Source organism: Somniosus microcephalus, chromosome 17 (assembly GCF_052327205.1).
Source record: "Somniosus microcephalus isolate GS21.2 chromosome 17, FLI_Smic_1.0, whole genome shotgun sequence".
Taxonomy (NCBI): Eukaryota; Metazoa; Chordata; class Chondrichthyes; order Squaliformes; family Somniosidae; genus Somniosus; species Somniosus microcephalus.
In genome coordinates this window covers 82,056,039-82,069,182 of record NC_141003.1, presented here as the reverse complement: position 1 = coordinate 82,069,182, position 13,144 = coordinate 82,056,039, and the positions used below count along the sequence as shown (strand labels likewise).

Genomic DNA, 13,144 nt, shown 5'->3' with positions numbered 1-13,144 from the left:
GTGCTTGTTGCATCCATTGAATGTCAGTCAATTTTCTTCTTCCTCATTGCTTGTCTCTTTTTTCTTTCTCCAAACAAGAGAAATAAACAGGTAAAGTGAAATCAGAGAAAAGTAGTGCCAAAGATGAGGAGGAAAAAAGTGAAGAAACAGAAAAGTGAAAGGCATATGCGGAGGAACCGGTCTCAGAGAGACAAACTCCTGACTTGCTTTATTTCATCCTGTGGCCCAGGGAATGGGGGGGGAAAAAGGACACAGAAATATGGACACTGTGGCTGTTGGACAACAAAAAAAAGGGATTGACATGCCCTTGGGGAGAGGGAGAAGTTGTTAAAGGAGAAGGAACAGGGAGGGAAGTTAAAACACAAAGAGAGGCCATTTGGCCCAACCCGTCCATATCGGTGTTTACCCTGCACGTGAGCAAATAGACCGAATCACATTTACCCGTCCTGTTAGCATATCCCTTTATCCCCTTTTCTTCCATCCACATGTCCAATCTAATCTTGAATGTTAACATGGTTACTGCCTCAACCACCAATACGGCAAGTTGAATGCCACAGCCTCACAACTCTCTGTGTAAAAGAAGTTTCTCTGGCTCGGAGTGACAGACAGAATAACTGAGTGACAAACAGGCAGCCTGTTGAGTGAGTCAGTGCTGGGAGAGAGAGGGAAGAACACCTCCTGGTGAAGGTAGTGGAGGGAGGTAGTGCCTGTGGGGCAATTGCTGTTTGGGGGTTAGCAGGCTTCTGATACAGAATACTGAATCTTCAAAATTATCATAAAAGGTACAACACTAGAGTTCAACTACTTTATTATATGCTTGGATCAGTATCATAATGTGCAGCTTAGCAGACTAGTGTAAATTGTGAGCCCTAGTATCTATTATAATTAAATTAGTAATTTCACACACACACAGTGTACACCCAAAATATCTGGGAAACTCCCAACATACCAGATGAAGACTCATAATATGCAAATCAAAAGAGCAACAATACTTTGTTTCAGTAGCTTTCATTTGCATGTTCTAAAAGAAACACAAAAAACTGTTCACTGTGATACAAAAAGGAATGAATTAAGTAGTTTACTAAACAAGCGGCAGTCAGTTTTGCTATTGCCCAATTTTTGATTACTAGGTGTGCACGTCGCTTTGAGTGTCACTTATTAAACATAGCTCAGTTGATACCAGACGGTATGCTCGAAGGCAATAATTCATTCAATGAAGTGGTGCTGATGTCATAAACCACAATGCTGACGCTTTGAACGATGATCAGCAGAACCTGAAGGCTGCTTTAAACTCACTACCAGCCATTTGCTATTTCAGCTATATCACAGCATTGCCTTTAATAAGTAAGTTAGTAAGTGTTTATAGTTATATACAGTGGGCATGCCAAGTGTAGTAGGGCACTACCATGTAGGTGGGAGAGTACCTGAATGCGTAAGGTATCACAATAAGTTACTGTATATTAGTATTACAATATAGGATGTTACTTTCAGTAGATAACTAGAAAATTAAAATGTATACTCTACATTAATCTTTGATAATTAATCTTTAAATAAGGCCGAATGAATTTATAATTATCTTTCAATATAAAGTATGCATTAATCCAGGCTTTTACTTTTGAGTTAAGTCACTGTTGCTGTTCCACATCCAGATAACCACAAACCATAGCATAATAGATTATTAAATACTTTGCATAATGACCTCAAATAGATAGCTCTTAAACTGTAAACTACAGATTATGAGGCAAAAATTATATTGGCCATTAATTTCATTATGTTCAAGAGTTCACATACGTACATGTTTGAATGAGTTATGAGGAGCAGGACTTGCACCCGTTTCTTCAAGATATTCATCCCAGTTGAAGTCGAGGTCCTCACCCCCAGAGCCTGCATCTGTTTAAAAAGAGAGAAGATGCTCAGCATCTGTATTTACTTTACTTCATGCTTTAAAACTGAAGTGCCTGACAGTTACCCAGAATTACACTTTTCTACCTTACAGGCAGCACCTAAAGAAACCTATTTGTCAAGAGCAAAGTTCTTTGCAGCTCCCTCAGTTATGAAGATATTGCACGATTTCACAGTTTTAAGGAATTTGATGATTTGCACCAATTCCAATGGTTTATGGCTCTGCACCTGGCAGGAACCCTAGACCAATTACACAAGTCAGCAATATCTGTACATTAATGATACTGATGCCTGTAAAATTGAGTTTGAAAAGACTTCCAAAGGTAAGCTTTTACCTCATAACATGCAGCGATGGAAAAATTGCAGAATCGTCACAATTAGAAGCAGTGCAGAAAAAATGAAACTCGACTGAACGCAGGAGGAGGAGTTACGAGTAAGGATCAGAGAAGCTTACATTTTACAGCAGAGAAACAAGGGACCTCATTAAATGAAACACATTTATTCAAACACTGAAATATTTACAATAACCTACCAAGCAAGGTAAAAGGCAAAAAGTATTTAAAACACAATTGTGTGTCATGACGGGACAGTCAATGCATTGGTAGAATGACCTTTCCAAATATCTGACTTTCATATGTTCAGTTTTTACATCCCTTTTCAAACCTGTGCCTAGGATTTCAAGGTCCAGTTACAAGCTCATTCCCTGTTTACTAAACCCAAGCATCAAAAATTGTATTATTCTTAATGATGGCCAGTAATTCTATCATAATTTTAGGACTGCAAATACCACTCTATCCAGTTCATCTTTTTAAAACAAAATATTATGCCCGTAACTGCACTATACTAATTTTTCTTTTGACAATACTGAAAAGCAGACACATTGATTATGGGCCAGAATTTGCTGTCAGAATAATGGTGAGGCGAATGGCGCTCACTGTTAGTTATGCATAAATGGTACAGAAACTTCAGGCGAGGGGCACATGCGTGGTTAATGCCAATATCCAAAAAATTATTGTCCACGTTCCGCCGCTCTGCCATCGTTTTCGCGGAAAGAACATCTCGCCGTCTGCCTCAGGTTGTGAAATTGCTGCATTTTCACGGTAGATAGGAACGAACCTCGCCACAGAAAGTTAAGTCGCCATTGCATGCGCAAGTACCCTTTTAACGACATGATCATTGTTTATTACTGCCAATCAACCTCTCTGGCACTGAAAATTAACTATTAAAAGTATGGAGGCTCATTCCTTCAGGTATTAATTGTGGTAAATTTAATATCAAATTTTATTTTAAAAATTAAAAATTTTACTTTTGCATTGTCGCTTTTTTCTCTCTCTCTCAATACAATCTTTCTTTCCCTCTCTTTCTGTACCTGGTTAAATTCATTGTCAAATCACTCTAATTTACACTTCCTTCTCAGTCCTCCCGCTGTTTATTTCTCAATCCTTCAATCCGATTGGTTAAGCAGATACACGGTTGCCCTGTTCACTCAGGTCTCGGATGCACGGTTTCCCCTCGCTGTGCCGTTATCAGCTCGCCTTTTCAACAACTTAGTGGGCAAACATGTTTTGAGCTGAAGGGTGCAGGGGCAAGTCTAGCTACAGCAAAATCTGGCCCAGTGTGTTTCATCGGAACAGGTAGACTGACATTCACCTCTAGAGACCTACTGGTCTGCTATATCAAATAGCAAACTTCAATCAAATCAAACTGTTCCACCAGTATACCCATTCAGGTTCTAATAGTACTCAGAATGGAGCAACAATGTAGAAACAGTTTCTACCAGTAAAGACAGGAAAAAAGACTGATGCACTTTGTTTGCTTTACAAATACAATGAGGAAAATATACCCAAGGAACAATGAATTAAGCACCACATTACATGCTACTGCTCTAACCCAGTAAACTTCCACCTTGCTCCAATCATTCCCTACCACACACTTAGGATTACCATCCTCGAAACATACATTTTTAATTTGAATTTCCATGACTACATGCAAAGAGAACAATTCTCCTCCTCATCTCCAGGGGCTGTTTTAGTTGTTGCATAAATTCAAGCACATCTATTCAAATTGGAAACAATCTGACCAAAATATATTTATTGCAGCATCATATTTGATGGCAATATAATAATTTGTAAAAGAAAATTCAGTGCTACGATATAGGCAGTATTCAGTGTTGCGGAATTCCATTTGATTACTTTCCAAAAATGTTTTTGTACAGGTAAGTAAGTTCCACTACAGCAGGACTTTTCCTGTTGATTTTTAATTATTAATATTCAGTTGAACACATTAATATACAAACATCAGGAGAGTGCCGCCCAACATAGAAGTCTAATGTCATATTAAAGTAATAGTTATCTTGAAGGTTATTTTCCAGATTGCAGATGGATTGACACTTACAGGTTTATAACTTGTTTTGAGGAACATTACCAGCCTAGTGTTTTCCAACAAATCTCCCACTGTGATGACAAACATTTCCATCAAGGTGAGCACAAGGCATCCAATCAGAAGTCACTTGCAATTATTAAAAACAACCATTTTATCGATCAGAAACACACCACTAGATCCATGCAAATAACTTGCCCCGTACAGACAATAAAGAGCAGGAAATGTCATTCACTGAGGGCAAATAGCAAAACATCCAAGTTTTCCACATTGACTTTAAGAGTACTTGAAAAATCAATTCACAACAACTGCAGTATTAAAGAACAAGTATAATGATCACCACTGACAAAAGTTGACATGTATGAAAAATTACTGCAAAAAAAATCAAGTTTCCAATATTTCATGCACATCTGAGAACTCCTTAAAGCACATCAATGACTTACAACAGATCATGAGGCCAAAAAAAATGTTTTCAAATGGATTAGAGCTACAAGATGCCAATGTGATCAATTGGAAAATTCTAAGTGGGCAGAACAAAAAGTGGCCCAAATATTCCACTTGTGCAACATAGACTATTTTTCCTTTTTGGATTCCAGTAATTCTAGTCAAGGTTAATTATTTTGATCACCCTCATGTTTTACTACTTAACATAATAAATATATATAATATATTATCAGCTATCATTACATATTGTGTATATACTTAGCAAGTCGATCAAAGCACACAGATAGATGGTGTATGCCCGCAATTAGTTGCTTTTGCTCAAGTACAACAGTTATCTTTGATGCACAAAATTCTTAAAGTTCTACTGTAAATATACAACATATAAATTAAGCAAATCTCCTGTTTTTCCAATTGCCACAAGGTATTTCTTCTGGGACACAAAGAAGAAACTGATGATCTTTGACACCCAGAGACTGTTTTCACTGGCAGGAGGGTCGGTAACCAGACGAGACAGATTTAAGATAATTGGTTAAAAAAAAGGCCGGGGGAAGACAAGAAGAATTTTGTTACGCAACGAGTTGTTACGATCTGGAACGCGCTGCCTGAAAGGGTGGTGAAGGCAGAGTCAATAGTAACTTTCAAAGGGAATTGGATATATACTTAAAAAGGAAACATTTACAGGGCTATGGAGAGGGGGCAGGGGAGTGGGACTAATTGGACAGCTCTTTCAAAGAGCCAGCACAGGCACGATGGATCGAATGGCCTCCTTCTGTGCTGTATTAGTCTATGATTCTTCCAAGAAGCAGTTGTCAGTCCAGGAGAACGAACTTGGTGTGTCTAAGAAAGGCATGAAAATCAAAGAAATACAACAACGTAGAGCAAACAGACTCCAGGTGTAGTCAAATAGCAAGTGGTACTGTCTTGTTGAGGGAGACAAAGGGCCAAAACATTTAGCCAGTAAGACAGGCACCAAATATCATCTTCTTTGGCTCATTGTCCATTTTTTCACTGCACCTCTGAAGTGCCTTAGGACGACTTCTCTCCAGTAAAGTGGCCAGAAAATGCAAGTTGTTGTTACACAATTCACAGTTCCAAATTCAATGTGCTGATTTCAAGCGTATAGAATCAAAGAATGGTTACAGCACGGAAACAGGCCATTCGGCCCGTGCCGGCTCTCTGCAAGAGCACTTCAGCTAGTCCCACTCCCCCGCCCTTTCCCCGTAACCCTGCAAATTGTTTTCCTTCAGGTACTTATCCAATTCCTTTTGAAAGCCACAATTGAATCTGCCTCTACCACCCTTTCAGGCAGTGAATTCCAGATCTTAACCACACTGCGTAAAAAAGTTTTTTCTTACATCGCCTTTGGTTCTTTTGCCAATCACCTCAAATCTGTGTCCTCTGATTCTCGACCCTTCCACCAATGGGAACAGTTTCTCTCCATCTGCTCTGTCCAGACCCCTCATGATTTTGAACAGCTATCAAATCTCCTCTCAACCTTCTCTGCTGTAAGGAGAACAACCCCAGCTTCTCCAGTCTGTCCACGTAACTGAAGTCCCTCATCCCTGGAACCATTCTCAAATCTTTTCTGCACCCTCTCTCAAGCCTTCACATCCTTCCTAAAGTGCGGTGCTCAAAATTGGACACAATACTCCAGTTGAGGCCGGATCAGTGTTTTATAAGGGTTCATCATAACTTCCTTAAATTATTTCTTGGATTTCAGTGGAACATTTAAATGGAAAAGACACATGCCCAATACAGTGAATTGGAACGGTTAGTTTGTGTATTGTAGCACAATGGGTTATTTTTTTATCATTGTGCTGCCAGTCTGGTATAGGTAGCTGAAGCTGTTGCTTGCCTTATCAAGGCACCCTTGTTCAACTGGTATTTGGGTGTATGAGATAGCAAAAATGTTTTTATAAGGAGCTAACTGGAAGTGTGGACAGCGGAGTTTATTATAAGAGGGGTTGGTTTCCTAGCTATCAGTCTGTTTTTACAAGGCAAGAAATTGGATTTGAGGCGGTGAGATTCGCTTTGGCCTTTTTTTGTCTTGCCAGTTTGATTTGACTAGCCTGTGTTTGGATGGAAAAAGTTTAATGCAGTGTCAATCTGCCACTAAAGGCACTGTTAAAAGGTAGAGGCTTTTAACTGGTGCCATTGTCTACCATTTTAGCCTTCTGCCACAAGAAAAATTTGGGCCTACTCAGAAGGTTTAAAGCCCCGATTTTAAAGGGGGGGGGGGGTGTTGATACGGTGCGCGTGAGCTCCAAATCGAGAGTAGCATCCAGAGACGTAGATGTCATCGAGCCCCAATCTGTATATTTGAACAGAACCCCGCCAGCCTGGGGCAGTGTCCTCCTCGCCTTCTCAAAAGAGTAGGTCCCGTCAGGAAAGCAGCGGGATCGGATGGGGCAAGTAGTTTCACTCATTTTAACTGGAGTTAAAATCAGGTCCAAAGGCACTAAAGAAAACTTCTGTCCCTGAATTGTAGTACAGGAAACTCTTTCTTATCCGGCACTGACGGGACCGGCGTGGTGCCGGTTGATCAAAAAGTCCGGATTACAGAGGAGGTATACTTACCAAGGTATGAGAGCCCCGTACACGGCCACAGGTGCAGGAGCCCCGGTTACATGGCCACAGATCCAGGAGTCCCTGTTGCACGGCCACAGGTGCAGGAACCCCTGGTTACACAGCCACTAATATATAGTAAAACTTACCTGAACCTACTCCTGAATTTTGCCGGTTAAGAGATTTCCGGATACTGTATTTAAGTGCCAGTTAAAAGAGAGTTTCCTGTATTTTGTTGATAAAATCATGCATCATGTAACTATTTTTATTACAATTACTTTTAACAAGTAAACTAGCATATGTTGTATAAAGTCTTAAATCTTACAGCCGAACTCTTGTCAGTACTATTGCAACATTGGGAAGGATGATCTTTGAAAATGTGTTTAGGGAAGTTTATGGTTATTACAAAAATACTTGTTTATTTTTAAAATGGTAAAATCCAAGCCACATGGTTTGTGTTTTCTTTTTCTTCTACCTCTTCTCTCCCAATCATTATGCTGTCTGGCTCCTCAATCGCTTGTCTGTTCTTCACATAGGAGCATCATGGCAGGGTCTGATTCTGTCCTTGCTTGAGGTCCACACACATACCTGCACTGCCAAGAGCAGTCACAGGGCCTCTTTCCTCTTCCTTCCTAACCAAGCGACGCAGAGGTCATTTGTCGAGTCCCTACCATTGGCCTGGCTGAGATCAGCAAAGTTGTCGCAAACCTGGAGCCTCCCAGGACTGCACGGCTCAGCAACCCCTGGCTAAACCATCAGGGAGCCCTGCCACATTCTTAGTTAACATGTAAACAGAAGCAGGACGCACAAGATAAAAGGCCACATCGGATCGCCGATTCCAGAAACTCTTGATGAATAATCATAAATTAGGATAAACTGTCAACTTTTGCATGAGACATGAACATTGCCACAAAAAAGACAATACAAAGTGATGCATATAAACCTTTCATATTGCAAACATGAACAACAGAGAAGAAAACAATACCTGAACTCTAAAATTAAGTTCTATTCATTACGTAAATTTTAACCTCAAGAATGGATTAATGTCAGTGATAAATTCTTGTATGTATGAAGAATTTTTGAAGATTCCCTCTATCTACTCTGTCTAGACCCCTCATGATTTTGAACACCTCTATCAAATCTCCTCTCAATCTTCTCTGCTCCAAGGAAATGGGCAGCCACGTGGCAGATGAAATTTAACGCAGAAAAGCGTGAAGTGATACATTTTGGTTGAAAGAATGAGGAGAGGACATATAAACTAAAGGGTCCAATTCTAAAGGGGGTGCACGGACAGAGAGACCTGGGGGTATGTGTGCACAAATCACTGAAGGTGGCAGGGCAGGCTGAGAAAGCAGTTAAAAAGGCTTCCGGGATCCTGGGCTTCATGAATAGAGGTACAGGTAGACTATCCTTTATCCGCACTTCTGAAAACCGAAAACCTCTGAAAACCGGAAGTTTTTTTGTGGAGCGTAAGTCGTGCGCACGACATAACCCGAGTGGCGCCAAACATGACCCGACGCGGCCGATGCTTTTCTGACCTGATTTGCGGGCCAGCTTAGCGTAGGAGTCAGCCGATATCCGGCTTTCCCACAACTGGCGGCGGCAGTCGAGCCCCAGACCCCCGCTAAGTCAAGGAATTCAGACACGGAGCAGGGGGAGCTGTAAACAGACTGTGAGCGGCAGCACAGAGAAGCAGGAAGAGGAATGAAACATGGAACAGTCGCAAGAGGTAGCCTGAACTTTTAAAATTTATATTAAATACAAATACTAATTACCAAATTAATTTAATGTTCAGAGTTTCCCAGTCTGAAATAATACCTTCTGAAATCCGAAAATTTCCGAAAACCGAAACACAGCTGGTCCCAAGGTTTTCAGATAAGGGATAGTCTATCTGTATAGAGTACAAAAGTATGGAAATGATGATGAACCTGTATAAAACACTGGTTCGGCCCCAACTGGTGTACTGTGTCCAATTCTGGGCACCACACTTTAGGAAGGATGTGAAACATAGAAACATAGAGATAGGAACAGGAGTAGGCCATTCGGCCCTTCGAGCCTGCTCCGCCATTCAATGAGATCATGGCTGATCTTCGTCTGAGATCATAGCTGATCTTACCAGTTCAGTACCCCGTCCCCGCCTTTTCTCCGTAACCCTTAATCCCCTTAGCCTTCAGAAATATATCCAATTCTCTCTTGAAAATATTTATTGAATTAGCCTTCACAGCCCTCTGTGGCAGGGAATTCCACAGGCTCACCACTCTTTGAGTGAAGAAATTCTTCCTCATCTCTGTTTTAAATGATTTGCCCGCTATTTTTAGACTGTGACCCCTGGTTCTGTGCTCCCCGGCCATTGGAAACATTCTCTCTGAATTCAGCCTGTCCAGGCCTGCCATAATTTTATATGTTTCGATGAGATCCCCTCTCAATCTTCTAAACTCCAGTGAGTACAAGCCCAAACTATTTAATCTCTCTTCGTAGGTCATTCCCGCCATTCCAGGTATCAGCCTGGTGAATCGCCGTTGCACTCTTTCCATGGCAAGAACATCCTTCCGCAGATGGGGCGACCAAAACTGTACACAATACTCCAGATGCGGTCTCACCAGCACCTTGTACAGCTGTAGTAAGGTATCCCTATTCCTATACTCGAACCCCCTTGATATGAAGGCCAACATACCATTTGCCTTCTTAATCGCCTGTTGCACCTGCATGCTCTCCTTCAGTGACTGGTGCACAAGAACACCCAGGTCCCTCTGCACTTCCCCATCTCCCAATCTATTGCCATTTAGATAATAATCTACCCTCCTGTTTTTACCCCCAAAGTGGATAACCTCGCATTTATCCACATTATAGTGCATCTGCCACGTATCCGCCCATTCCCCCAACCTGTCCAAATCGCACTGTAGCCTCCTGACATCCTCATCAGAGCCCATCCCTCCTCCTAGTTTAGTGTCGTCAGCGAATTTGGAAATATTGCATCCAATTCCCTGATCCAGATCATTTATATATATTGTGAACAGCTGGGGTCCCAGGACAGATCCTTGCGGCACCCCGCTGGTCACTGCCTGCCACTCCGAAAACGAGCCGTTTATTCCAACTCTCTGTTTTCTATCAGAAGGTAGTGATTACACTTCAAAAGTACTTCATTAGCTGTAAAGCGCTTTGGGACGAACAGAGAAAGACACGATAGAAATGCAAGACTTTCTTAATGGAGTCATTTTTTGCAGAAAATTAATTATCCAATAATTTGAATTAAGCAACATAAATAATGCAATAAAGTGCAGTTTCGTGCTAAAAAATGATCAGATAATGCAAAGTCAATTAAAAGTAGACTACACAGTATATCCAGATGATGGAAATAAGGCACTAAATTAGGTTCTACCACTCTTGCCTATTAATAAAAAGCAGCAGAAAGGGTATCTGAACACTTCTTTTACCGTTTCTCCCATTTCCTATTTTTGTTTCTTTCAGCCACACAGTTAACACACATATACACAATCCCCCCATAAACACGCACATCTATTCCAATCTACCTTCCCTCCACCGCCCCCCACATAATCAAGTGGAACAAGACTTGTGATGTGCTATAACACTAATACTGTACTGATAAGCTGCAATCTCATTCTCTGATTTGCAGTGGCAGACCTGTGTGCTGTATACATCATAGCACTTTTCCAAAACCCAATTAGCCTCAATGCCCCTCAGATTTGAAAACAGGAAATACTTAACTTTATTTTTAAAGTGGTCTATATATGACAACACCATAAAATCACAGAGCACTATGAATAGACCTTGGACAGCACTTGCTTAGGGCCACTGCGGGCCAAGAACGGAGAGCTACTCATCAAGGACAGAGAGGCAGTCAGTGCCCGCTGGAAGGAGCACTTCGAAGATCTCCTTAACCACGACTCTGTCTTCAACGCGAGTGTCCTCAACTCCATCCCGCAGCATGCAAGCCGCCACCATCACAGCACAACCCAGCCCGGCATGAGGTTGAAAAGGCAATCCGACAACTGAAGAACAAGGCCTCAGGAGCAGATGGAATCCCCGCTGAGGCACTAAAGCATGGCAGAGAAGCACTACTGGCACGAATTCATGAACTCATTTCTCTTATCTGGAAGGAGGAGAGCATGCCGGGGATCTGAGACACCGTAATTGTGACCATCTTCAAGAAAGGTGACAAGTCCGATTGCGGTAATTACAGAGGAGATTCCCTGCTGTCTGCCACAGGGAAAGTCATCGCAAGAATCCTCCTCAATCGCCTTCTCCCAATGGCCGAAGAGCTCCTCCCAGAGTCGCAATGAGGATTCCGCCCACTAAGGGGCACAGTGAACATGATCTTCACCGCACGGAAATTACAAGAGAAATGCAGGGAACAGTACCAACCGCTGTACATGGCCTTCTTTGATCTCACAAAGGCCTTCGACACGGTCAACCATGAGGGATTATGGAGTGTCCTCCTCAAATTCGGCTGCCCTCAAAAGTTTGTCGCCATCCTCCGCCTGCTTCACGACGACATGCAAGCCGTGATCCTGACCAACGGTTCCACCACAGACTGGGGTCAAACAAGGCTGTGTCATCACACCAACGCTCTTCTCGATCTTCCTTGCTGCAATGCTCCATCTCACCCTCAGTAAGCTCCCCACTGGAGTGGCGCTAATTTACAGAACAAACGAGAAACTGTTCAACCTCCGTCGCCTCCAGTCCAGATCCAAGGTCGTCCCATCCTCTGTCGTCGAATTACAGTATGCAGACGACGCTTGCGTCTGCGCTCACTCGGAGGTCGAACTCCAAACCATCGTCAACGCCTTCACCGAAGTGTATGAGAGCATGGGCCTTACACTAAACATCCGTAAGACAAAGGTCCTCTGCCAACCTGCCCGGCCACAGTACTGCCCCTCGATTATCAAAATCCACGACAAGGCCTTGGACAACATGGACCACTTTCCATACCTTGGGAGCCTACTGTCAACAAGGGCAGACGTTGACGACGATGTTCAACACCGCCTTCAGTGTGCCAGTGCAGCCTTCGGTCGTTTGAGGAAGAGAGTGTTTGAAGACCAGGACCTCAAACCCGGCACTAAGCTCATGGTCTACAGAGCAGCAGTGATACCCGCCCTGCTGTATGCCTCAGAGACATGGACCATGTACAGCAGGCACCTCAAAGCACTGGAGAGGTACCACCAACGCTGCCTCCGCAAGATCCTGCAAATCCATTGGCAGGATAGGCGCACCAACGTCAGTGTTCTCGCGCAGGCCAACATCCCCAGCATCGAAGCTCTGACCACGCTCAATCAGCTCAGATGGACGGGTCACATTGTCCGTATGCCCGATACGAGACTCCCAAAACAAGCACTCTACTCGGAGCTCCGGCACGGCAAGAGAGCCCCAGGTGGGCAGAGGAAACGCTTCAAGGACACCCTCAAAGCCTCCTTGAAAAAGTGTAACATCCCCACCGTCACCTGGGAATCCCTGGCCCAAGACCGCACAAAGTGGAGGAGAAGCATCCGGGAAGGCGCTGACCACCTCGAGCCTCTTCACCGGGTGCAAAGGGAAGCCAAGCGCAGGCAGGGCAAGGAGTGCACGTCAACCCAAGCACCCCACCCACCCGCCCCTTCAACCACCGTCTGCCCCACCTGTGACAGAGACTGTAGGTCCCGCATTGGACTCATCAGTCACCTGCAAACTCATTTTTAATGTGGAAGCAAGTCATCCTCGGTTCCGAGGGACTGCCTAAGAGGAGAAGAAGAATTTTTTGCTTCACAGACAATGATATTTCAATGTGACAACATAGGAAATATTTCCAAATGAAATGTTTAGCTATCCCCCCCCCCACCACACCAAACATGAACTGCTT

General features: G+C 42.9%; 1 protein-coding gene across 1 annotated transcript in view; it reads right to left on the bottom strand.

The window, feature by feature from the left end:
- sfmbt2 (Scm like with four mbt domains 2) overlaps positions 1–13,144 on the bottom strand; it is a 228,546-nt gene that overhangs the window by 200,528 nt on the left and 14,874 nt on the right. The window contains exon 3 of the mRNA XM_086010750.1: positions 1,796–1,890. Within this exon, the coding sequence (XP_085866876.1) occupies positions 1,796–1,890 (95 nt within the window). The remainder of the gene's footprint in view (positions 1–1,795; positions 1,891–13,144) is intronic.